This window comes from Saccostrea cucullata, unplaced genomic scaffold (genome assembly GCF_032062105.1).
Source record: "Saccostrea cucullata isolate Sc308-1 unplaced genomic scaffold, CSIRO_AGI_Scuc_v1 ctg1, whole genome shotgun sequence".
Classification (NCBI taxonomy): Eukaryota; Metazoa; Mollusca; class Bivalvia; order Ostreida; family Ostreidae; genus Saccostrea; species Saccostrea cuccullata.
The window spans coordinates 683,445-706,954 of NW_026920581.1; the positions used below are offsets into that span (position 1 = coordinate 683,445).

A 23,510-nucleotide genomic window follows, 5' to 3' on the forward strand; every position below is an offset into this window, starting at 1 on the left:
TGCAGTTACAAAATTAATCTGATTTTTGGATTGAAAAAAATTATAAACAAATTCATGGCCCTCCTCGTTTTCTACAGGCATGTTAGTCTGAAAAATCTGACGTTGCAGGCCTTTTTACGATTTTGATATTTTAGGTTTCCTGAAACGTAAAATAACAAAATCGTAAAAAATCCTGGAAAACATCCGATTTTTCATACTACGGGCCTGTAAGATATATCATTTTCATGCAAAACGGATTACTCTTAGTCTAGTCTTTTAGAAAAATATTTGAAAATCTTAAAAACGACAACGTAATCCCAGGTTCTGTGGACATTTGTTCAGACTGTTCTAAACGCGCGGGAGCACAGTGGGCGGGGCGTACGTACTGGCACGTGCAGCACACTACCTCACATTCGGACATTGTTACACTGAATGCCAGAAAATGCCGAGGAAAACGAAGTAACCATAAGCTAGCGCTAAGCTGAATGCAGTTTGATAAAGAATAAGTGACGAAAAGGTAAAATTCGTTTACAAATTACCTGCACGTCTGTAAAGTATAACGTAAAGTTGTGTGTTCATGTTTATCAGTTTCAGGAGCGGATTCAGCAAATGCTGAAACAGAGCCCTCCGAGGAGTCCAATAAGTATTCAATGTTTATGTTTATGCACAGGCAGCCCTCTGAGGAGTCCAATTAGTATTCAATGTTTATGTTTATGCACAGGCACCTGAAGGGAACAAAAAGATTTACAGACAATTACCTTCTGCCTAACCGGAGCATCATATACCGTTCAGGTCTGCAATTTATATGGTATAAAAATGAATCACTTTACAGGTGAGGATTCAGGATCCAGCATCGGAGCCCCTATCTACCACCTCCCCCTGTCATACATTGCATTGTTGAAGGAACTGTAGGCTTTTGTAAACTTTTGACATTTTCAACTTCTTCTCAAGAACCACTGGGCCAATTTTGACCAAACTTGGTTCAAAGCATCCTAAAAGGGTAGCTGCAGATCTGTAGCTCTCCGAAAAAAAATTATTGATAGACCGGAGAAGTACAGGGCCACCCATTGAAAAAACTGTATATCTATTGCACACAAAAAAGTGCGCTCGGTTCTCGAATTATTTCTCCGTGTTTTTAAAACTGTAATCTCAAAATATCACTAACCGTGTGTTCCTAACATATTCTTTGACTCTTTCGACAACAAAACATTCCTCATAATTGTTGTTGATGGCCCTTCTGGTCCTGATATTGCAATCATCGAACATTTCGCTGATTTATTCTGCCATTTTGGTTTCAAAGATAATTCGGTCCAATATGCTTCGTTCAGATGTCAACTACGAAAGTACTCGATAGAGGAAAGAGGAATTTTTTTAAATCTTCCATTTTTTGCAATTGAGGTAAGAATTTGGAAGAATTAATCAAGAACCGAGCGCACTTTTTTGTGCGCAATAAATATACAGTTTTTTCAATGGGTGGCACTGTAGCTCTCCGGTCTATCAATATATATATTTTCAGAGAGCTACAAATCTGCAGCTACCTAAAAGGGGTGAAGAGGAATTTTAAATCATTAAAATGAAGGACCAGGTCCCCTCACAAAGGGAGATAATCAAGAAAAGACAAGAATAGGGTGGGGTCATTAAAAAATCTTCTCAAGAATCGCTGGGCCAGAAAAGCTGAAACTCATGTGGAAGCATCCTGGGGTAGTGTAGATTCTAAATTGTTCATATCATGACCCCTGGGGGTTGGGTGGGGCCACAATGGAGAATCAAAGTTTTACAGAGAAATATATAGGAAAAATCTATGAAAATCTTCTCAAGAACCACTGGGCCAGAAAAGCTGAAACTTATGTGGAAGCATCCTAAGGGTAGTAAAGATTTTAAATTGTTCAAATCATGACCCCCTTGGGTAGGGTGACCACAATAGGGAATCAAAATTTTACATTGAAATACATGTATATAGGAAAAATCTTTGAAAATATTTTTCTCAAGAACCACTTGGCCAGAAAAGCTGAAACTTATGTGGAAGCATCCTAAGGGTAGTGTAGATTTTAAATTGTACAAATCATGACCGCTGTGGGTAGGGTGGGCCACAATAGGGAATCAAAATTTTACATTGAAATACATGTATATAGGAAAAATCTTTGAAAATCTTCTTAAGAAAACCTTCATTTTCACTGTATAATCTATATAGCCCTGCCCTAGCACTAGAATCACTGACCCTGGGGTCATGAATTTCACAATTTTGGTAGAGGACGCAATGCTGATTACAATCATACCAACAGTTTGAAAGCTTGATTTCCAGGAGTAAAGAAGATTTTTAAAGATTGCACTAATTTGAGTGGTTTTGGCCCCACCCCCAGGCCCCAGGGGAGCAGGGACCATGAAATTCACAATTTCTGTTCCCCTTCACCCATAGATGCTATATGCCAAAATGGTTCAGCAGAGAAGAAGCTGAAAATGTTCAAATGTTAACGCATGATGAACGACGATGGATGAAAACAGATACATGTAGTAAAAGAAAACGGATAGCAATAAAAATTTCTTTGAAATTCTTTCAAGAATTATAGTTTAGTTGAAATAAATCTTGCTACTAAGGGAGACTATTCTCTCTCAATATTCTATTTATTGCTGTTGCAAAGCTTCACATCCAAGTACTAGTTCTCTCTTTCTGTGGTACAAGTACAAACCATTAGAGCTACAGTTTCATCAGAGAATTCTGGTATAGATTTTTTTTTCAATTACAAATGCATTTGAGCATGAATATTTATTGTAAATATATTTTTTTTTAATTATATTACAGCAAATTCTACAGAAATCTTAGGAATCAATGCTGGTCCAACAATGTATGAAACTTTTCTGACAGGTGTTGCTTCCAGACTTCCAGAATCAGAAAACATTGATGTAAATAAAATTTACCCAACTTATTGTCTTGGCATTTTAAAATTGATGAAGGCATTTAACAATTAAAGCATGATGGTAACACATATTTTTTTATTTTGTTAATACGTATAGGAGTTCTGGGAAAACTTAATTCTGGGAAAAGATTTGATAAGAGGAACAAGATGGCCAAGGGAACTCCATGGCACACCTCCAAGAGTAGGATTGATAAAGAATATTGATAAGTTTGATGCAGAATATTTCAATTTAGAGGAAAATGAGGTAATGTTAATTTTATCAAGATAGCTTCTAAAAACAATTTTTAGAATTTATCTTTGTTTCCCCCTAGCAGTTTGCAGTGACTATTATGACTTAAACATGGGTTAGTATTTACAGTAAAACTCGGTTATAACAAAGTCACTGGGACTGGTGAAATTACTTCACTCTATCCATAATTTGTTATATCTAAATAAGGAATTTGTAAAATTATATACCGGTTAGTTGGGAATATAAGAAAACTTTGCTATATCCATGAATTTGCAATGTCAGTGTTTGTACTGAACGTGTTTTACTGTAGATGCAACTGATTTAAAAGCACGATTGATGAAAAGTTTCATAATTTGGCAGGTTAAAGTCCTACACGCTGTATGAATTACGCCAACTTTTGTGTGAAACAAAATGATTAATGATTTGAAACACATGAAGTGTAATGAAAAATAATACTTTCCACAAAATTTTACGATAGAGTTCCTTGTAATAACAAAACAATTAAGCAATATCTGGCAATTAAGAATTCAGTCTTTTCATGAATATTGATGAAGGAAGTGCGTAAACAGTAGGCCTATATATAGACACGCATGTCCACGGGAAATCACAGACAACGAGGAATATTGCATTTTGACAACAATTATTAATAAAAGGTTAATATGTGTCATAACAGAGTAGATGGTTGATACTAATTACATTAAAAGATAAGTAACATTAAGAGTAATACGCTTGCCATCCACGTCAAAAGTGAGTAGTATCTCAAACAGCCTACCTTGTTTTCTTCACGCCATGTTTGTTTATCAATCTAAAAGTAGCGACGGCGTCACGTGATGGATTTATTTAAAAATAGCTATTTTTCTCTCCTAGCAGGAATATAAATAATAATAATTTGAAAACTTTATAACGCGTTTGATTTTAATGGTGTAATTTACAGTTTTTTCGTAACTTTTATTGATAAACAAAAAATATAAATTTCCAATCTTATTTTAACTGGCGCAAGTTATAGCGTGTATACTTTTAAGCTAAAATTGCTACTTGGATGCATCAAAAGTTGTGGCTTTACTCCAACCATATGTAAAGGAAAGGGGGATAATTAGGTTTATAAATCATAGTTCTGGAGAGCATATATACCTTCTGGCATAAACATGACGGAGAGGGCAATAAGAATCTTTGGTAGCTATTTGTCCAATTTGATTAATATCAGCGAATGAAAAATCATATGTAAGAAATGCACCATTTAAGGCAAGGTTCTTACATTACTTTTTGTGAATTTGGCCATGGCTGTTATTTTCTGGGAAATTCACGCTTCCACGCTTCGCCCACCGATGGCAACGAAAGTCACGTGGTTGCAGACTCCGACAACCTAACGTAAACAACATGGATGCGATTTAAAGAATCGCGTGGAAAAAAGTTCAATGAGCTTGTTTGCTCACAAATTTTTACAGAAATGTTTGTCGAAAGTCATATAAGTTTAATTGAGGTTTCAAACACAAAATTTTAGTAAGTAGAAATGGGAAGGAAGAGTGATTTTAACCGCTCGATCCGTATGCAACCGACTTGAAGGTCAGTTCAACTGTCGCCAGTGTTCTACAGAGTAGTTAGATCGGAAACGTAGACCAATCTCTATTGTTTATAATAAAATCGACAAATTTTGTTTAGCATTGCAATCTTCACCGCCGAGATTTCCTCCAATATTAAATTCTTTGTTATCGATGTTGGACAAAATTATTTTGTTGTTGTTGCAATCATGAATGTAGGTTTATTTAATGTGTTACGAGCATATTCACCCCACAACTTCCTCACACAATAATTTTGACTTGAACAAACTGATAATATTTTTTATTTAATTATTTTTAATATTTGCTTAATGGCAAGGGGTCTTGTTTTTCTCAAGCTGATATGTGGATTGTAGAAGATTATTTAGTCTGCTCTGTAGACTGAAGATTCTCTCTGTTTATGATGTTGGTAAAATTAATCCAAAGTGTCTATAAAAACAAGAAAAAGAGAGTTTAGATCTATAACACAAATAAATTTACCAAAATCTAAATAGGGTGCTTTCTACTTCAAATATTACTCCAAGTGCTGATTTTCTTGGGTCTTTAACAGCATAAAAACATTGATGTCAGGAATAAGTGGCATGTCTCTTTCTCCATTAATGGCATTATCATTTGTAAATTACCTAACTAAGCGAAGATGCAGCCTGTTGAAATTCACTGGGACATTCTGTTATGGCACGCAGGTGAAGATTCTTTTGTTTCCTTTAATTTGTGCTTCATCATTGATCCTGAATTCATGCAATATTTCATTAAATATAAATAATACATTTGACTTGGAATTTTTTGAATACTTTTTAAAAACAAATTTGCAATGAACTATCCTTATTTTTTTTTCACCAAATCTAAGTAGGTATACTTGTCAAAATTTCTAAGTCCCCACTTTTATTTTTTCTAAAAGTTCAAAACCTGAACATCAATGTCCTAGTTGCTTACAATTTTGCCTTCAATTTGCAATACTTACCTGTCAAGGCCAAAAAAATTGTAATCAAATGTGTAATTACTCGACCTTGACCTTTTTTGTTAAAAAACATGAAGTTCGAGTTTCATATGTTTTTCGGGTGTAATCTTCATATTTTTTTACTTCCATGTGTTCTCCATCTTTAATTGATAACGAAAAACAGAAAAAAGTTTGATTTAAATGCGGTGTATGTCCACACAACAATGTGGAAGTGAAGCTGATTATGGCCCAAGCCGGTCGTAGTTAACGAGAATTCTGTTTCCTTTCACTGTATGACTTTATTTTACTTAAAACCTTTATACTGTAAATGTATTATATTTGGCATGTACGATATTTAGTGGAAAAAGATTTTTAAACAAGTTAGCGTAGATTTGATTTAGCACATTTCTTTATGTTCTTATTCATGTATCAATGTTTAAGAAATTTAGCGATGTACTTGAATTAGCGGAAGTATCTTTCCGCCAAAAGCGCTAAAAAGAATACACCGCCAAATGTAATACATTTACAGTAATTACTGCCCGAAAAACCTACAAAGCATACCTAAATTCCTTTTAATCAGTAGAAATCGCTAGATTTTCAACAAACACAACAAAATCATCCTGGAGTTTACCCGGAAATATCAATGGAACCGGAACCGGAAGTGCCCTCTCCTCAGTGTCAAACTGGACGAGTGGGGAATACATGTAATGAGACATTATTTAACTATTGTCAGCAAGGCACAGGCACTTTCAGTAAGCCCCTTGTCATCCTAATCTCAACCCTAACTTACATGTATGGAAGAAGATAGACTGGAGTGTGAGACAGCTTTTCCAGCAGCAGAATCTAGCAGAATTAGAGGACGACCTAGTCTCCACATGGAAAAACATTCAATATAAGAATTTTTCTTAAATAGTGTGAACTCTTTGAGGAACGGTTGTCTTGCTGTGAATTCGTTTTAATGGATGATAATGCAGTATTTAACGTTGTGAATTTTTATTTAAAAGGTGCCTTAACGTTTCTGCATATTGTGTTGAAGTGCTCTAATGAAATAAATCAAGTGCGAAAAACTGTATTGCTACTTTTTTAGCTCTACTGGTCAGAGACCAGAAGAGCTTATGCGATAGTAATGCGTCCGGTGTCCGTCCGTCTGTCTGTCTGTCTGTCTGTCCGTCTGTCTGTAAACAATTTTTCAAAACGCTACTCCTCCTACATTTTTAGTCTCATTTCAATATAACTTGGCACACAAGTAGACTACACTAAGATACATAAAATAGTGCATCTGTTTTTGATTTCGATGAACGGTGTTGCCATGGTTACTAAAAATAGAATTTTCTGAGAAATTCCTTTAAAATGCTACTCCTTCTACAGTTTTGGTCTGATTTCAATGTTACTTGGCACACAAGTAGACTACACTAAGATACATAAAATAGTGCATCGGTTTTTGATTTCGATGAACGATGAAGCCATGGATACTAAAAATAGAATTTTCTGTGAAATTCCTTTAAAACGCTACTCCTTCTACAGTTTTGGTCTCATTTCAATATTACTTGGCACACAAGTAGACTACACTAAGATACATAAAATAGTGCATCGGTTTTTGATTTCGATGAACGATGTTGCCATGGTTACTAAAAATAGAATTTTCTGAGAAATTCCTTTAAAACGCTACTCCTTCTACAGTTTTAGTCTCATTTCAGTATCACTTGGCACACAAGTAGACTACACTAAGATACATAAAATAGTGCATCAGTTTTTGATTTCGTTGAACGATGTTGCCATGGTTACTAAAAATAGAATTTTCTGAGAGATTCCTTTAAAACACTACTCCTTCTACAGTTTTAGTCTCATTTCAGTATCACTTGGCACACAAGTAGACTACACTAAGATGCATAAAATAGTGCATCGGTTTTTGATTTCGATGAGCGGTGTTGCAATGGTTACTAAAAATAGAATTTTCTGAGAAATTCCTTTAAAACGCTACTCCTTCTACAGTTTTGGACTGATTTCAATATCACTTGGCACACAAGTAGACTACACTAAGATACATAAAATAGTGCATCGGTTTTTGATTTCGATGAGCGATGTTGCCATGGTTACTAAAAATAGAATTTTCTGTGAAATTCCTTTAAAACGCTACTCCTTCTACAGTTTTAGTTTCATTTCAATATCACTTGGCACACAAGTAGACTACACTAAGATACATAAAATAGTGCATCGGTTTTTGATTTCGATGAGCGGTGTTGCAATGGTTTCTAAAAATAGAATTTTCTGAGAAATTCCTTTAAAATGCTACTCCTTCTACAGTTTTGGTCTGATTTCATTATCACTTGGCACACAAGTAAACTACATTAATTTACATAAAATAGCGCATCGGATTTTGATTTCAATGAACGGTGTTGCCATGGTTACTAAAAGTAGAATTTTCTGTGGAATTCCTTTAAAACGCTACTCCTTCTACAGTTTTGGTCTGATTTCAATATAACTTATCACACAAGTAGACTACACTAAGATACATAATTCTGTGCATCGGGTTTTGATCAGTACAAACCAGTAGAGCTACAGTCTCGACAGAGACTTCTGGTTTATCCTGCATACTTATTAAAGTATACTGTTAAAATAATTCAATATCAGAGCGGTGTAAAGCAAAAACTTGCCTGGGGAGTTAGAAATTTTGACTAGTATATCAATAATGTATATAACAAAAATAACAATTCATGTGTCATTTTACCATGTTTACTCATTTTTATAGTTTTCATAGTAAAGCACTATAGGGTGAATTCACCATGCATCGGATACCCTTGTACTTCAACAAGTTCTAGCGATATCGCTACCGAAGGAAAATTATCAAAATGGAGTTTAAAATTTAGTTTGTGATTAAAATAACAATTTAGGACACAATTATATTCCGTTTATTGAGAAAATATCCCCGAAAATCGAGTTTTTAGAAAAAACTGAAAATTCACCATGGATCGGACATTGTTCACCATGCATCGGACAGACGGTATGGAGACCGGAAAAATATCATACCTTTATCACAGTGCTTTAAAATCCTTGATATGGATATATTTTCATCTTTTATCTAAGAAATAACCCTCAACTTTAATTTAATCGACAATATTATTGCACAAATGTAGAACGATTCTCGATACCTCACTCTGCCTTAGAAATGCTTTAAAATGCTTATAATGCCGTAATTCGCGCCTTTTTCTCATGACTTATCATATATTCTGGTTTGCAGAAATAAATTGAGTAAAATTCCATACTTCATATATCGATAACTTGTATTTTGACTGAAAATATAGAGTTTTTATTTTCTTTTTCCGCAAAAAACAGCTGTCAGCTGGGTTCTGTATGAAAATGGTAGTGCTTACCTTTGCATCGAAAAGTGTCCGATGCATGGTTAATTTGTGTCCGATGTACGGTGAAAATAGCATACTAGTAAAAACCAGCTCTAATAAGAATTAAACAAACATTGAAGTGAAATTTAATTATAATTTATGTAAAATTACCAATCCCTGACAAAATTCACCAAAGTCCGACTCGTTCCGTGTAAGTCGAATTTAAAAGAACGATAACTCTAAAAATTGCAAAATCATAAATTTCGGGTTATTCCCCTTTGATGATGTAAAATATGACGTAACTTCAAGGCCATTTGCGGGGTATTTTTATCACAACATGATAAACACAATCGGTATCATGAAAAAATTTAAATCTTCGTCTTTATGACAGAAACAAATAAATACACATATCTCTTAAGTTGAAAGAGAGTTTATTGCCTAAAGTTGTCCGAAGCAAGGTATGTGTCCGATGCATGGTGAACTCACCCTACATGTATAGTGCTATCTTCACTTTAATAATATGCTGGCTTTATAATTAAGTTTTTTTAGCTCACCTGAGCCGAAGGCTCAAGTGAGCTTTTCTGATCACATTTTGTCCGTCGTCCGTCCGTCTGTCTGTCCGTCCGTCTGTCCGTCTGTCCGTCTGTCTGTCTGTCCGTCTGTCTGTCCAGCTGTCTGTCCGTCTGTAAACTTTTCACATTTTCGACTTCTTCTCAAGAACCACTGGGCCAATTTTGACCAAACTTGGTACAAAGCATCCTTGGTTGAAGGGGAATTTAAATTGTTAAAATGAAGGGACATATCCCCTCGCAAGGGGAGATAATCAAGAAAAGGCAAAAATAGGGTTTGGTCATTAAAAAATCTTCTTCTCAAGAACCACTGGGCCAGTAAAGCTGAATCTTATGTGGAAGCATCTTGGGGTAGTGTAGATTCTAAATTGTTCAAATCATGACCCCCGGGGGAAGGGCGGGGCCACAATGGGGAATCAAAGTTTTATATAGAAATATATAGGAAAAATCTTTGAAAATCTTCTTCTCAAGAACCACTGGGCCAGAAAAGCTGAAACTTATGTGGAAGCATCCTGGTATAGTGTAGATTCTAAATTGTTCAAATCATGACCCCCGGGGGAAGGGCGGGGCCACAATGGGGAATCAAAGTTTTATATAGAAATATATAGGAAAAATCTTTGAAAATCTTCTTCTCAAGAACCACTGGGCCAGAAAAGCTGAAACTTATGTGGAAGCATCCTGGTATAGAGTAGATTCTAAATTGTTCAAATCATGACCCCTGCGGGAAGGGCGGGGCCACAATGGGGAATCAAAGTTTTATATAGAAATATATAGGAAAAATCTTTGAAAATCTTCTTCTCAAGAACCACTGGGCCAGAAAAGCTGAAACTTATGTGGAAGCATCCTGGTATAGTGTAGATTCTAAATTGTTCACATCATGACCCCCGGGGGAAGGGCGAGGCCACAATGGGGAATCAAAGTTTTACATAGAAATATATAGGAAAAATCTTTGAAAATCTTCTTCTCAAGAACCACTGGGCCAGAAAAGCTGAAACTTATGTTGAAGCATCCTGGTATAATGTAGATTCTAAATTGTTCAAATCATGACCCCCGGGGGAAGGGCGGGGCCACAATGGGGAATCAAAATTTTATATAGAAATATGTAGGAAAAATCTTTGAAAATCTTCTTCTCAAGAACCACTGGGCCAGAAAAGCTGACACTTATGTGGAAGCATCCTGGTATAGTGTAGATTCTAAATTGTTCAAATCATGACCCCCGGGGGAAGGGCGGGGCCACAATGGGGAATCAAAGTTTTATATAGAAATATATAGGAAAAATCTTTGAAAATCTTCTTCTCAAGAACCACTGGGCCAGAAAAGCTGAAACTTATGTGGAAGCATCCTGGTATAGTGTAGATTCTAAATTGTTCACATCATGACCCCCGGGGGAAGGGCGAGGCCACAATGGGGAATCAAAGTTTTACATAGAAATATATAGGAAAAATCTTTGAAAATCTTCTTCTCAAGAACCACTGGGCCAGAAAAGCTGAAACTTATGTGGAAGCATCCTGGTATAATGTAGATTCTAAATTGTTCAAATCATGACCCCCGGGGGAAGGGCGGGGCCACAATGGGGAATCAAAGTTTTACATAGAAATATATAGGAAAAATCTTTGAAAATCTTCTTCTCAGGAACCACTGGGCCAAAAAAGCTGAAACATATGTGCCCATGGAAGGATCATGGGGTAGTGTAGATTTCAAAATGTCTAAATTATGATCAGTGGGGTAGGGTGGGGATGCATTATGTATAACAAGGGGGAAATCTGGTAAAGAACAGAATGGTCAACGCTTCTCAGGTGAGCAATGTGGCCCATGGGCTTCTTGTTTCATAACAAATAGTTTTCTTAACATAATATAATAATATCAGTAAACTAACAACTCACCTTGATAATACTTAAGTAGCCTGCCTTTCTTGATGACTGTTGCCTATCTAACTGCTGTATACAGTCAGTATGTCATGACCCACAAATGCTACAATTAAGATTCAAAAAGCTATACACTGCACTTATATATACAATCACAAAAAAATTTAAAAATAAAACATGAAAATTAGCCAGAATATATTTTTGCAGCATTCTCTTTCGAGAATCTATATTCATTTCACAGAGATCAGCTCTGAACAGTCCACCTTAGGTCTGTGTATAGTCCGAGTACATATATAACTGCCTAAGTTCAAAGTAAATCACCATATTGTACGTGATACATGTATTACTTAATTCAATTATTGCTCGCTTTAATTAGGGCCCCGCAAGGATTTGCGGGTGCCCTATAGTAATCACTCTGTCTGTCCGTCTGTCCGTCTGTCTTTCTTCTGTCCACAAATTTCCTGTTTTTTCCTAATAACTTTTTTTATGGTTGCCCAATTAAGATCAAATTTGGTATGGTAGTTCAATAGGCAGAAAGACATATTTTGATGCTAAGTTTGTTTCTCTATGACCCTTGGTTTGGAGCTGGGGTGGTGGGGTATATTCCTTAACTTTATATAAGAATGCTTTAGCAAAGAGAGATAACTGCTGAAGATGTTTCCATTGTAAACTGAATGCTGCTATGAGTCCCTTGGGATTAATTAGCTTTCCTCCTGAAGAAAATCCAAAGCATTATCTTTATCTGTCACATTGAGATTAATTACCACCTCTGTCTGCAAATGAAGTTTGTTTTGAAGTTCAGTCAATTTGGAATGCTATGAACACTCTGAAATGTGGATTTAGATATAAATGTTTATACTTTATTTTGGTTAAAATACCTACACAATGAGTTATGATTTCATTGAATTCTATAAACAAGAAATAGATTAAAGAAGACATATCTTTTATTTTTACTTTTTTCCCTTTATGTAAATTCAAGAATAATAATAATTATTAAGGTAGTTGGATTAAGCCATTCTAATATTAATACTGAAAAAGTTCTTATTGTAACTTTAGAAGAAAATGATGAGAGAGGTACAATTAATCCCTCAGGATTAATTATCTAGCCTGCTGAAGAAAATTTAGTAGGCCTATCTTTATCTGTCATTTTAAGATTAATGAAAAACTTTGTCTGCAACTGCTGTTTGTTTTGAAGTTAAGGTCAAGCCTTCATGATACATGTATTTGCATTCATTGAAGATTGGCATTTTATATAACACAAATACAAACTTCATTATTGTTTATATATACATTCAATGTTAGGTTGTTCTTTACTGCCAGTGCCTAATGTAAATATACAAGGATATTATTTACAGGTTTTTGGATATTCAGGAATTATGTTGAAAATTTTAAGAATACATTTGCTGTTGCTTATTTCTTCATATATTTTTTAATCATTCCATAAGCTGCATCCTTATAATTCCACCCCATGGCGGGGCCCTTGCTGACTGGTCAGTTTTCTAGTTTCCACTTACATTATCACTACCCTGACATAAATATATTTGAAAGACTTATTTTTGTAAAGGGCAGTCGTTTTCAGTCTTACACATGACATGACTTGATCAGCTGTTTATGCGTGTTTTGGACTTAGAAAATGAATAAATCTCACCTTGCGTATTCTTTCCAGGTACCTCGTATTATTATTACATCTAACCTATTCATGGGACTTCACAATTTTCTGCTATAGAGCGGATAAGACGTTTAACGATGTCCTCTCGTAGCATCCGACAGCTGCGTTTTGTCGGAGTTAATGGTTGACAATTTTTCCGCGATTCTGATTGGCTGTGCGGAGATAGCAACTGCGTCACCCGTGACGATGTGGAAGCATGAATTGGCAATCTTTGGCATTTTGGGAAAACCAATATAAAATTTTCTGTTTCTAAGGAAATGTGCTTCAGGTGAGTATTTTGGCCCATAGGCCTCTTCGTTCTCAGCTGATGGTTTAACCTATACTCCATTTATAGGTTCATCACATGAATCCCATGTTGCGACACTTATATGAGGTTTGCTGTGAGTGTGTTGTGGACTCAGGCCTCAGTTTGCCCGCGCTACAGAATAACACCACAGGACTTTATCTAGCCTGCTTTCTACCTGACAGTGATGCTCTTGAAACATCAAGAGAAACCATCTCAAAGCTATGTAAGCTATAAAAAAGTAAATAATTGATGTTTTATTCATTCTTAAATGATTTTTAGCTTACCTGAGCCAAAAGCTCATGTGAACCCGATTCAAGCAGCGCTTGCCTTTTCTTTCCCCCAAGATGTTTTGAGCTTTTTAATGGATATTTATCATGTTTTTATTAACTGATTCCTCTTGCCTCTCTATGAGAACACTCTTGTTAGCCAGATTGAAGAGAAGATCTAAAAAGAGCAACATTATTATGTAACAGACAATTTAAAGCTCTGCAAAGTATTTCGTGAAAAAGTCCTGCTAGAATTTAGTTACTTTCTGTCTTATTAAAAAAAAGTTTTTACCCTTCAGAGAAAAATGTAAAGGTCACAACAAAATATTAAGCGTAACTTAATTTACTCCTAGACTAAATAACTGGTACCACCAGATATGTCTGGTTTTGAATGGGTTTAATTAGCAGTTCTTGCTGTATTCAAGTGTTTTATATTAAATTGTAATTGCAGGCACAACAGTACCTATGATGGCTGGTCATCTGATGGAATACTTTAGCTTCAACGGTCCTATGATGACGGTGGACACAGGATGTAGCTCCAGTTTGTCTGCTCTGGAAATGGCTGTCAGTGATCTAAATGCTGGAAAATGTCAGTTTGCTATGGTTGCAGGTAAGGATCATTTTATCTAGTCAGTGGCCTCCACTGTATAGAGGGGATATTATGAGGTTCCAATTACAAAATTCATTTTTTTGTTCTAAATTATTCTTCAAGCATACACTCTTATCAGATCAAGACTTCTGGTTTTGCTTATTAAACATGTTTAGATTTTTTTTATTCACATTTCCAGGAAAATGATCACTGCAAATACTGTAAACCAACTTTTATTCGCGGCAAATTTATTTCCCGATTAACCAGGGATAAACTAGATCACGACGATTAATTTTCGTGATCAAATCGTTTTGGATCTGTTGTTAATAGTCACATACACTTTAAGGATCGGTTCGCGATGAGAAATATTCGCGATGACAAGGCTTTCGCGAACTTCGCGAAAATTTCTCGCACGCAAATAAAAGTTGGTTTGCAGTATAAAGCACAAAAACTCAAAATATTTTAAAATGCTGTACATTGTATATTTAGTGAGTATTGTTTTGGAAAAAATATTTAAGAGAACAATTCTTTGCTGTATAATCTGTGAGTGAGTGATTTTTGATATTATTCGTGAAACTTGGTGCATTAGAAAAACGAAACTTAACAATATATTTCCATAGGCTCTATATTAAGGGTGCAGAAGGGAAGATCATTAGTAGAGTCTTTTTTTTTCGAATTTCCTTTTTAGAAAAGATTAATTTTTCAGGTGTCAACCTTTTGCTTAATCCAAGTTATTTTCAACAAATGGTGCAGCTGGGCATGCTCAACCCCTCTGGCCACAGCAATGTGTTTGATGCCAAGGCTGGGGGATATGTCAGGGCCGAGGGGGTGGTGGCAGTTTTACTCACAAGGTGTGTTACACCATATAGGTAACATTATGCATTAACACGAGTTTCATCAGTTTTTCATGCTATGACCAACTCGGCTGCTTCTGGGCTTGAAACTTGAAATTGATAGAGGATTTCTTTAACAGTCTTTTATTGGGTGCATCTACAAGACTTATCTTCATGCCTAAGGAGAGTGTGTGTATAGGCTTTGCCCGTTGCCCAGTCCTTATTGGATTATTCAATAAAATATGTTTTAAGTTATCTTCATGCAAGGCAATAACACAAAAATCCTCTACCAATTCTGAAATCATGTCAAATTCTTCTAGAGTTCCACCCCAAGATGGCACTGAGTTGGTCAGCATGAGAGGCTCATAATATTCAGGTGATTGTCATAGCCCATGGGCATCTTGTTTAAAACCTTGTTAAAAGCAGTCAATATCAGTCCTCTACTTTAAATTTGAACAGGTCCAGAATAACTTGAAAATGCAGGAGTTTGAAGCAGATCATAACTAGATTAATTAAATCATTCAGTAGAAGTAAATCATTTCAACCATAAGATTTAAGAGTTACCCTAGGTAATAATAATGTGGCCTTGTTAAAAGTTGTTAAGTAGGGAGTTGCTTTCAAAGTTAAAAAAAATAAAAGTTTTACTTTTAGTTGTTTCTGTTTGACAGGAATGTTACCATTTGCAAACGTGTGTATCTGAGTATGATTGACATTCTCACCAACTGTGATGGCTTCAAATCAGAAGGTAGTGTGTAATGAAATGGTAGGCATGGATTCATGTAAATCATGTACATGTAAATCAAAAGATCAATATATAAATGAATACTTGTGTTGGAATCCATTAAGTATGTCATTATATACAAAGTAGCCGATTTTCTTTGCAGAGGTTGCACATATTGAGACAAAATTTGGTATACAGATTTATCTTAAGAATATCTAGGTCAAGTTTTGATTTGGGTATGATCCAGCCTTATTTGACAAAGTTATGCCCCTTGGACTTAGAAAAATTTTAATGATTTGCAGCTTCCATTCATTTTCTTCACTGAGATTGCACATATTTGGGTATGATCGAGCCTTTTTAGCTCACCTGAGCCAAAGCTCTAGTGAGCTTTTCTGATCACAATTTGTCGGCCGGCCGTCGGTCTGTCAGTCCCTCTGTAAACTTTTCACATTTTCGACTTCTTCACAAGAACCACTGGGCCAATTTTAACCAAACTTGGTACAAAGCATCCTTGGTTGAAGGGGAGTTTAAATTGTTAAAATGAAGGGTTAAGTCCCCTCACAAGGGAGATAATCAAGAAAATACAAAATAGAGTGGGGTCATTAAAAAATCTTCTCAAAAATCATTGGGCCAGGAAAGCTGAAACTTATGTGGAAGCATCCTGGGCTAGTGTAGATTCTAAATTGTACAAATCATGACCGACTGGGTTTGGGCAGGGCCACAATAGGGAATCAAAGTTTTACATAGAAATATATATGAAAAATCTTCTCGAGAACCTCTGGGCCAGAAAAGCTTAAACTTATGTGTAAGCATCCTAGAATAGTGTAGATTCTAAATTGTCCAAATCATGACCCCCAGGGGTTGGGCGGGTCCACAATAGGGAACCCAAGTTTCACATTAAAATATATAGAAATTTTTTTTTAAAATCTTCTTCTCAAGAACTACTTGGGGCCTTAAATTGGAATCCAAGTTTTTACCAAATTATATAGGAAAATCTTTAAAGATCTTCTTCTCAGGAACTACTGGGCCAGAAAAGCTGAAACTTATGTGAAAGCATCCCAGGGTAGTGTAGATTTTAAATTGTCAAAATTATTACCCTTGGGATAGGGTGGGGTCAAAATAGACATTACAAGGCGGAAATCTGGTAAAGATCAGCATGGTCAATGCTACTCAGGTGAGTGATGTTGCCCATGGGCCTCTTGTTTGACAGAGTTATGTCCCCTGGACTTGGAAAAATTCCATTTACTTTGGGGAGGAAGGCATAAGTGTTTTACAAACTTCTTGTTTGGGTTTCATTTTGATACGGATACCCGTGTACCTGTAAAAATAATAGCTTTTTTAGTGACAGTGGAATGTACTGGCCCTGACCCTGGTCAGTTTAACATGTATTCATACTTTATTTCTTGGACAGTTTGGTATTGATTTCACTTGCTCTTTTATTTTTAGGAATCACCTTTCCAAATAGTCAGTCTCAAGCAAACTTGATGTCTACAATTTACAACAGAAATGACATTGATGTTAACAATGTAGCATATGTAGAGGCTCACAGCACTGGTACTAAGGTATTGGAACAAATAAACACCAGTAACTGGGGTTCAATGTATGTTCCTCTTAATGTTTTAGATTTTCCATATTACAAATGAATCATGTCATGAGTTATTGGTAAATTCTTATGATTTTTGATATGTGACTGATTAAACTGTAGGCTGGGGATCCAGTGGAAGCAAGTGGTATAGTCCAGGCCCTCTGTGAGGGCAGACACAAACCTTTGTTGGTTGGGTCAGTCAAGGCTAGTATGGGGCACAGTGAGGCTACTGCAGGTAAATAAACACTTATTGATGATCAGTACAAGAGTACCTGAGAATTGATCTTTTATTAGCTAGTTGGGGTTCTTGTCTTTGCAGGTTTAGCGAGTTTGGTGAAATGCATCATGATAGCAAGACATGGAACTATTCCACCACAGATCAATTTTAATTCACCAAACCCTAAAATAGATGGAATTTCACAAGGAAAGATCAAAGTGGTGGACAAAGCAATGCCTTTAACCGGTAAGGAGCAGCCATATTGCTTTATTCCATTAAAAATATCATTGAACCTTCTGATAAAGGACTTTTCTATAAAAATTTATACCTCATGCAAACAAAGTTTGAGGGATACAAATTGGAATCACTGCCTTACTAGTCAGGTGCTCTACAGACTGAGCTACCGAGGTCAATATCCATGGCCAAAACCATTATAAGTACATACATGTCACATTTTGACTTAGACCCCATGCTCTGGTAAGGTGTTTGTCATCCAAACATTTGTACTACACATTTCTGTCTCTGTTGATAAGAGTTTAGAAGAACATATGCCATGCTTAGGTCCTTCATCAGTAAACAATATTTCAGAATGCAAAATTAGGATATATAGCTCTGGGTCAAGACCATAATGTGAAAATAAAAGTCAAAGTTTCATATTAGTATAACTTTTAGAATACTCTTAGAAATTAAAATTTTCATTATATTTGAATTTTATGCAACTTGCAACTTTTGAAACATATTTTTAGCTTTACTGGTCAGAGACCAGAAGAGCTTAATGCGATTGTAAGGTGTCCGTCATCTGTTTGTCCATCTGTCTGTTTACACTTTTTCAAAATGCTACTCCTCCAACATTTTCGGTCTGATTTCAATTTAACTTAATTGACACACAAGTAGACTACACTAAGAAACAATTTTTTTAGATGGATACATAAGTTTGAATTGCTTTGGATATGGAGGTGCCAATGGGCATGCCGTGTTAAAGCCTTACAGAAAACAGCAGACTTACAAAGGCAAGCAATTCAAAATCATCAAAATTAGAAGTATTATAGAAAACAAGAAATTTTATTGTTTCTTTAACTATTTTGTACATACTTGGCAGATGTAACACATAGTCTGGTTACCATCCATGCCAGAAATGAGAGAGAAATGGAGTCTATTGTGGACTTTGTCAGGAAGAATAGGAAGAGTGTCTCTTCACTGGCTCTGTTGTCCAATTCCTGGCTGTCACATGACCCCAAAAGACCCATTAGAGGATACATAATAGCAGAACATCAAAATAATGGTAAAATCACAGGAATTGGCATAAAAGAAGGAATTCACATTTTAGATGTAATCTAATTTATTTCCACATTGTAGGTATTAGCCATAAGGTGTCTAAACACATCTCCTTGATTCCATCTGTATGGCTGTTGTTAAGAGATGTTATGTTTGAGAAGTTGGCCCCTTCACCATCTCTCCTAGAAAATCCTGTTTTCAGGAGATCAATTCAAGCTTCTCAGGAGGTAAAACCAGAATTAAGAAAGCAATACAAGCAAATCTAAAGTTATTTTCATTGATATAAAATTATGAAAAAGATTAAGTAAATTTCTTTAAATTGAACAGATTCTGACCAGAATAGATGAAACATTTCAACTGACACAAATGCTGACTAAGGGACCTGCTGCATGTCAAATAAATGAGAGAATTGTCCTTGCCATTTCTTCATTAATAGGTAAATTTTAGTATAGTTAGAGAAAAATTGCCATAAGCTATTGAAGATTTTTAAAAGACAGTATATACTTGACATAGCTTTTTAATAATCTAGAAATTAATTTCTGATTAGAGGAATTCATATTTTAACATGTTAAGCAATGTGTATGGGATGTTTATGATCACCAAGTATGATTTTTGATGAATATTATAAGACATCAGGCACAGGTATTATCACGATTGTCTGTTTAATTTATAGGAACTCTTCATAAATTTCAGTACATTCAAAATCAGACAATTGATATGGAGGTAATTTGTCCCAACTATGTTTTGTTATTAATTTCATATGTCTTTTGTTTTATCACTAGGTTTAGTAGACACCGTTACAGAAGGAAATGTCCCCGTTCAGGGAGTAGTGGGGTGTGGTCTGTCAGAAATTGTAGCAGGATACAAAGATGGCTGCCTTGACAGAGAGCAGTGTGTTCGATTAGCATACTTGATAGGACAGCAAATAGAGGCATGCTCAAAAACAGGTCAGAATGCCGGCCAAGTCAGTTGACTTTATTTACAAAGCATACTTATCATATATTAGAAATTTAAGATTATTTCAGTGCACTTTTTAATGTAAAAATGAATTTAAGTTTTGAAAAAATCTTTTAAAGATCATCAGGGGAGATATTCTGTTTATAAAACCACTTTGAATCCTGAGGATATCTACTGTCTTGGGCCCTTCACCAGAGTCCTCTCAGTGATTGGTCAAGACACGTTTGTCATAGCAGTGGACAACAAACATAAAGACGGGGTGTTAAAAACCATTCATGATAAAGGTAAGATCTAGGATAAAAATACTAAGAAATGTACAATGAAACTTGGTTATAAAAAAGTTATTGGGACCTCAAAATTTGCTTCTTTACAATGGAAAATGATAATGAAAAGTCTTCCATGGGATAGGTAGAAAGTTTCTTATGACCGACACTTCTTTATAAGCAAGTTTTTCAAATACTTTAACTGTAACCACAGTATCTAACAATCTATTGAAAGGTTATGTTGAGTAAAATGATTTAACAGTATTGAATCAAAAAGTGATGACAGCTCTTGTGCTTTTTTTATTTGCATATGTCCATCAATGCCCCTACATATTCATTCTAGATGTCTCTTCTTGTAGGCGGTTATTATTCAGAACTAAAAGACAGACTTCCTCTGTGCAGTGATTGGATGGAAGGTTTGGTTGATGGTATAGAGGAACAAGCCCAGGAGATTTTAAACAGCCCTAAATGCAGGTGAAATACATGAAAATTGTCTCCCCATAGGCTTAAAATCTTTTGGAGACATAATGACTGCTAGAAACTGAACTAATTATACCCCCACTCCAAAAGAGAGGGGGGTATACTGTTTTACTTTTGTGTGTCTGTCTGTCTAGCTGCTCTCCGTCTGTCAGTCCATAACAAATTTTTGTCACAGTTTTCTCAGCAACTACTCATTGCAGATGCTTGAAATTTTAATACATACAGTCAAAACTGCCATAGCGACCCACTGTATTAAGCAACTCACTGTCACATGTGACCATAAAAATTCTCCCCAACGGTTTTCCCTATATATTTTACCTGTATTAAACGACCACCTGTCTAACGCGACCAACGACCGTGATTTTTCTGACCATTTTTTGTAATTTCAAGCAATTTTGCCTGAATTTAACGACTACGTAATTTCTGATTCCTATTTTCGATTTCGGTCGAGCATGATACGTTTTTGGTTCAAAACAACTTCAGACATGTTTTTATTTCATTTAATAATTATATAATGCAATTTTTATACGCCCGTCTTAAGACGGGACGTATTATGTTATAGGCTTCGTGTCCGTCCGTCTGTCCGTCTGTTAGCTTTTTCGTTTCCGGCTCATAACTTTAATACTACAAGGCCTAGGATTACCAAACTTTGTCATCTGATGCATCTTGGGTAGAAGGTGTGTCGCGCACAAAAAGTAGGTCGCTCTGACCTTTAATTAAGAAGTTATAGCCAAATATGGAAAAATCCTTTCCGGCCCATAACTAGAAAACTATAAGACCTACAATCATCAAACTTGGCCAGTTTATGCATTTTAGGTAGAAGGTGTGTCGCGACCTATTTCAAGGTCACTGTGACCTTTAATTTAAGTAAATTTTTTAAAAAAAATGTGTCTTTTTACTATTCATTTACACATCCCAAATAATGTAAGAGTATTGCACTGTTCTTATTAAAAAAGTGTTAAATCAAGAAAATACTTATTTTTTTTAAGCATATACTTGACAGCAATCTAAAACAAATATAATGTATGTTAGAGAAATCCCATGTCTCCCATGAGTGTAATTATCAAGCACTGGTCAAGAAGAATTTTGATAACAGAAAATTGCATGTCAAATTAGAGAGAAATTAATGGGTTTTGAGTGCGAGGAGCTATTGACAGAGCATTGGCGTTATCTATATCCCTTGAGAATTGGGCAAATTGGGTAAGCCTGGCTGTTTGATTAAAAATAGCTCTTGTTGACTAGCTTAAGTTTTGAAATGAATTTGATGAAAAGTAATTAAAACTAATTTGATATTGCATAATAGACTAATCTGATATTATGTTATATTATTAATTTAAAAACTAATTTTTTGGGGTGGGGTTGAATCAGCATGTCCATATGCAGGCGCGTAGCCAGCATTGAAATGAAGTGTATGCAGAAAAAAGTCGGGGGTCTGGGGCCGCTCTGAGGCCCCCAGTGGGTCCAGGGTGAAGCCCTGGTGGGGGGCCATGGGGCGAAGCCCCCGGAAGCTCCCGGATTTTACGAAATTTTTCAATCATTTTCCTTTAAAAGAAATTACGCTACATCTCTTTTCTCAAGCAAACACTTACTTAGGTTATACATGTACTTCCATGGAAACTTCAGGAAGAGAAGGATAATTTGATCAAATTAATTTACGAATATATTGGTATTGGGAAAAAAGTTTCCAAGTGTGACAAGATAAAACATAGAAGTAAGAACTTTATTCGGTAATAACCAATATTTGCCCCCCAAATCCAACTTTGATGGAGATATATTTAATGAAGTTCTTAAACAGGGGAGTATATGCTGACTTAAAAGCACTGAATATTTTCATACTTAGTGACGCCATCTGTACGTAATGACGTCACAAACATGACGTAAATTTCAGTTTTTTATGAATTTTACAGAAAAATGTACATATTTCGTCGACATTTTGAGTAAAAGTCACCGAGCGCATGTGTGTTCAGGATCAATATTTTGATATAATGTGTAGAATGATAATATCAATGAAATATGTCAATATTGTTCCTGAACATACTTGCGCTCTATAAATTTTAAAGCTAAAATTGTTGAAATTTTGTCCATTTTGACCTCTTTCTGAAAAAGGGATATAAAATCGGACTAGTTTGTGACGTCATAAAAACAAAAATTGTGAATACACTGCTTTGACACTATAATAAAATCTGTTAATTTATATTTCTCATACAATTTATTGAATTCAGCACATTTCAGGAAGTTTTCAAAATTTGACTTTTGTGGGGGCAAATATATGCAATATACCGCATATAGTTCTTTAATAAGTTATCATTGGAGTTAAATTATTTCAAAATATAAACGGGGGTGTGGGTCTCTTGATAACCTTTATATTCTGATAGCTTAAACAATGTGAGAGTACTTAAATTCTATAAAATGGTAACATCAGTAAAAGAAGATATTCATACATAATCTATATTTTTATTTACTTTGTTAAGTAATTTGAATTTTGCCATTTTTTTTTTGTTAATCGATATTTATTCATTACTACAACAGAAATTCTTGTATAGTCGTCCAAGACCCTTGTAACTTTTTCTTTAGATCAATGTCACTTAGATCGCTTTCCTTCATTAAATACATGTATTTGTCCGGATAATCAGGATTATGTGGATTAACAGTTGAAAATTTTGGTTCAACAATATTTTCTTACTCAAGAATTTTGGAATTCATTTTTATAAAAGACTGGATTTTAACGATATTCTGAACAAAATTTGAATAGAAACAATAAGACGTAAAATAATTTGAAAGACAGATAGTGCCTCTTTTTCTCCGAATAAATCTCTCTTTCTTTTTTATTCTTTTCTTTCTTTCTTTTCTTTTTTCTTTTTTGAAAATGATGTGTACGCACTTGCGTACTTGCGTATAGGCAGCTACGCGCCTGATATGAATTACATACTAAAACCTGTCGGACATTAAATCTCAACCAAAAAAAAAAAAATCTGAGAGTA

At 35.2% G+C, this 23,510-nt stretch overlaps 1 protein-coding gene across 1 annotated transcript in view; it reads left to right on the plus strand.

The window, feature by feature from the left end:
- The first annotated feature begins 388 nt into the window (after positions 1-388).
- Positions 389-23,510, plus strand: part of LOC134252091 (fatty acid synthase-like) — a 51,284-nt gene continuing 28,162 nt past the window's right edge. The window contains exons 1-17 of the mRNA XM_062734534.1: positions 389-496; positions 2,780-2,880; positions 2,992-3,138; positions 13,392-13,566; positions 14,061-14,219; positions 14,905-15,049; positions 15,700-15,776; positions 17,199-17,314; positions 17,458-17,572; positions 17,657-17,800; positions 18,475-18,564; positions 18,654-18,836; positions 18,911-19,056; positions 19,157-19,265; positions 19,612-19,776; positions 19,906-20,070; positions 20,409-20,523. Coding sequence (XP_062590518.1) covers positions 2,821-2,880; positions 2,992-3,138; positions 13,392-13,566; positions 14,061-14,219; positions 14,905-15,049; positions 15,700-15,776; positions 17,199-17,314; positions 17,458-17,572; positions 17,657-17,800; positions 18,475-18,564; positions 18,654-18,836; positions 18,911-19,056; positions 19,157-19,265; positions 19,612-19,776; positions 19,906-20,070; positions 20,409-20,523 — 2,111 coding nt within the window. The 5' untranslated portion in view covers positions 389-496; positions 2,780-2,820. The remainder of the gene's footprint in view (positions 497-2,779; positions 2,881-2,991; positions 3,139-13,391; positions 13,567-14,060; positions 14,220-14,904; positions 15,050-15,699; positions 15,777-17,198; positions 17,315-17,457; positions 17,573-17,656; positions 17,801-18,474; positions 18,565-18,653; positions 18,837-18,910; positions 19,057-19,156; positions 19,266-19,611; positions 19,777-19,905; positions 20,071-20,408; positions 20,524-23,510) is intronic.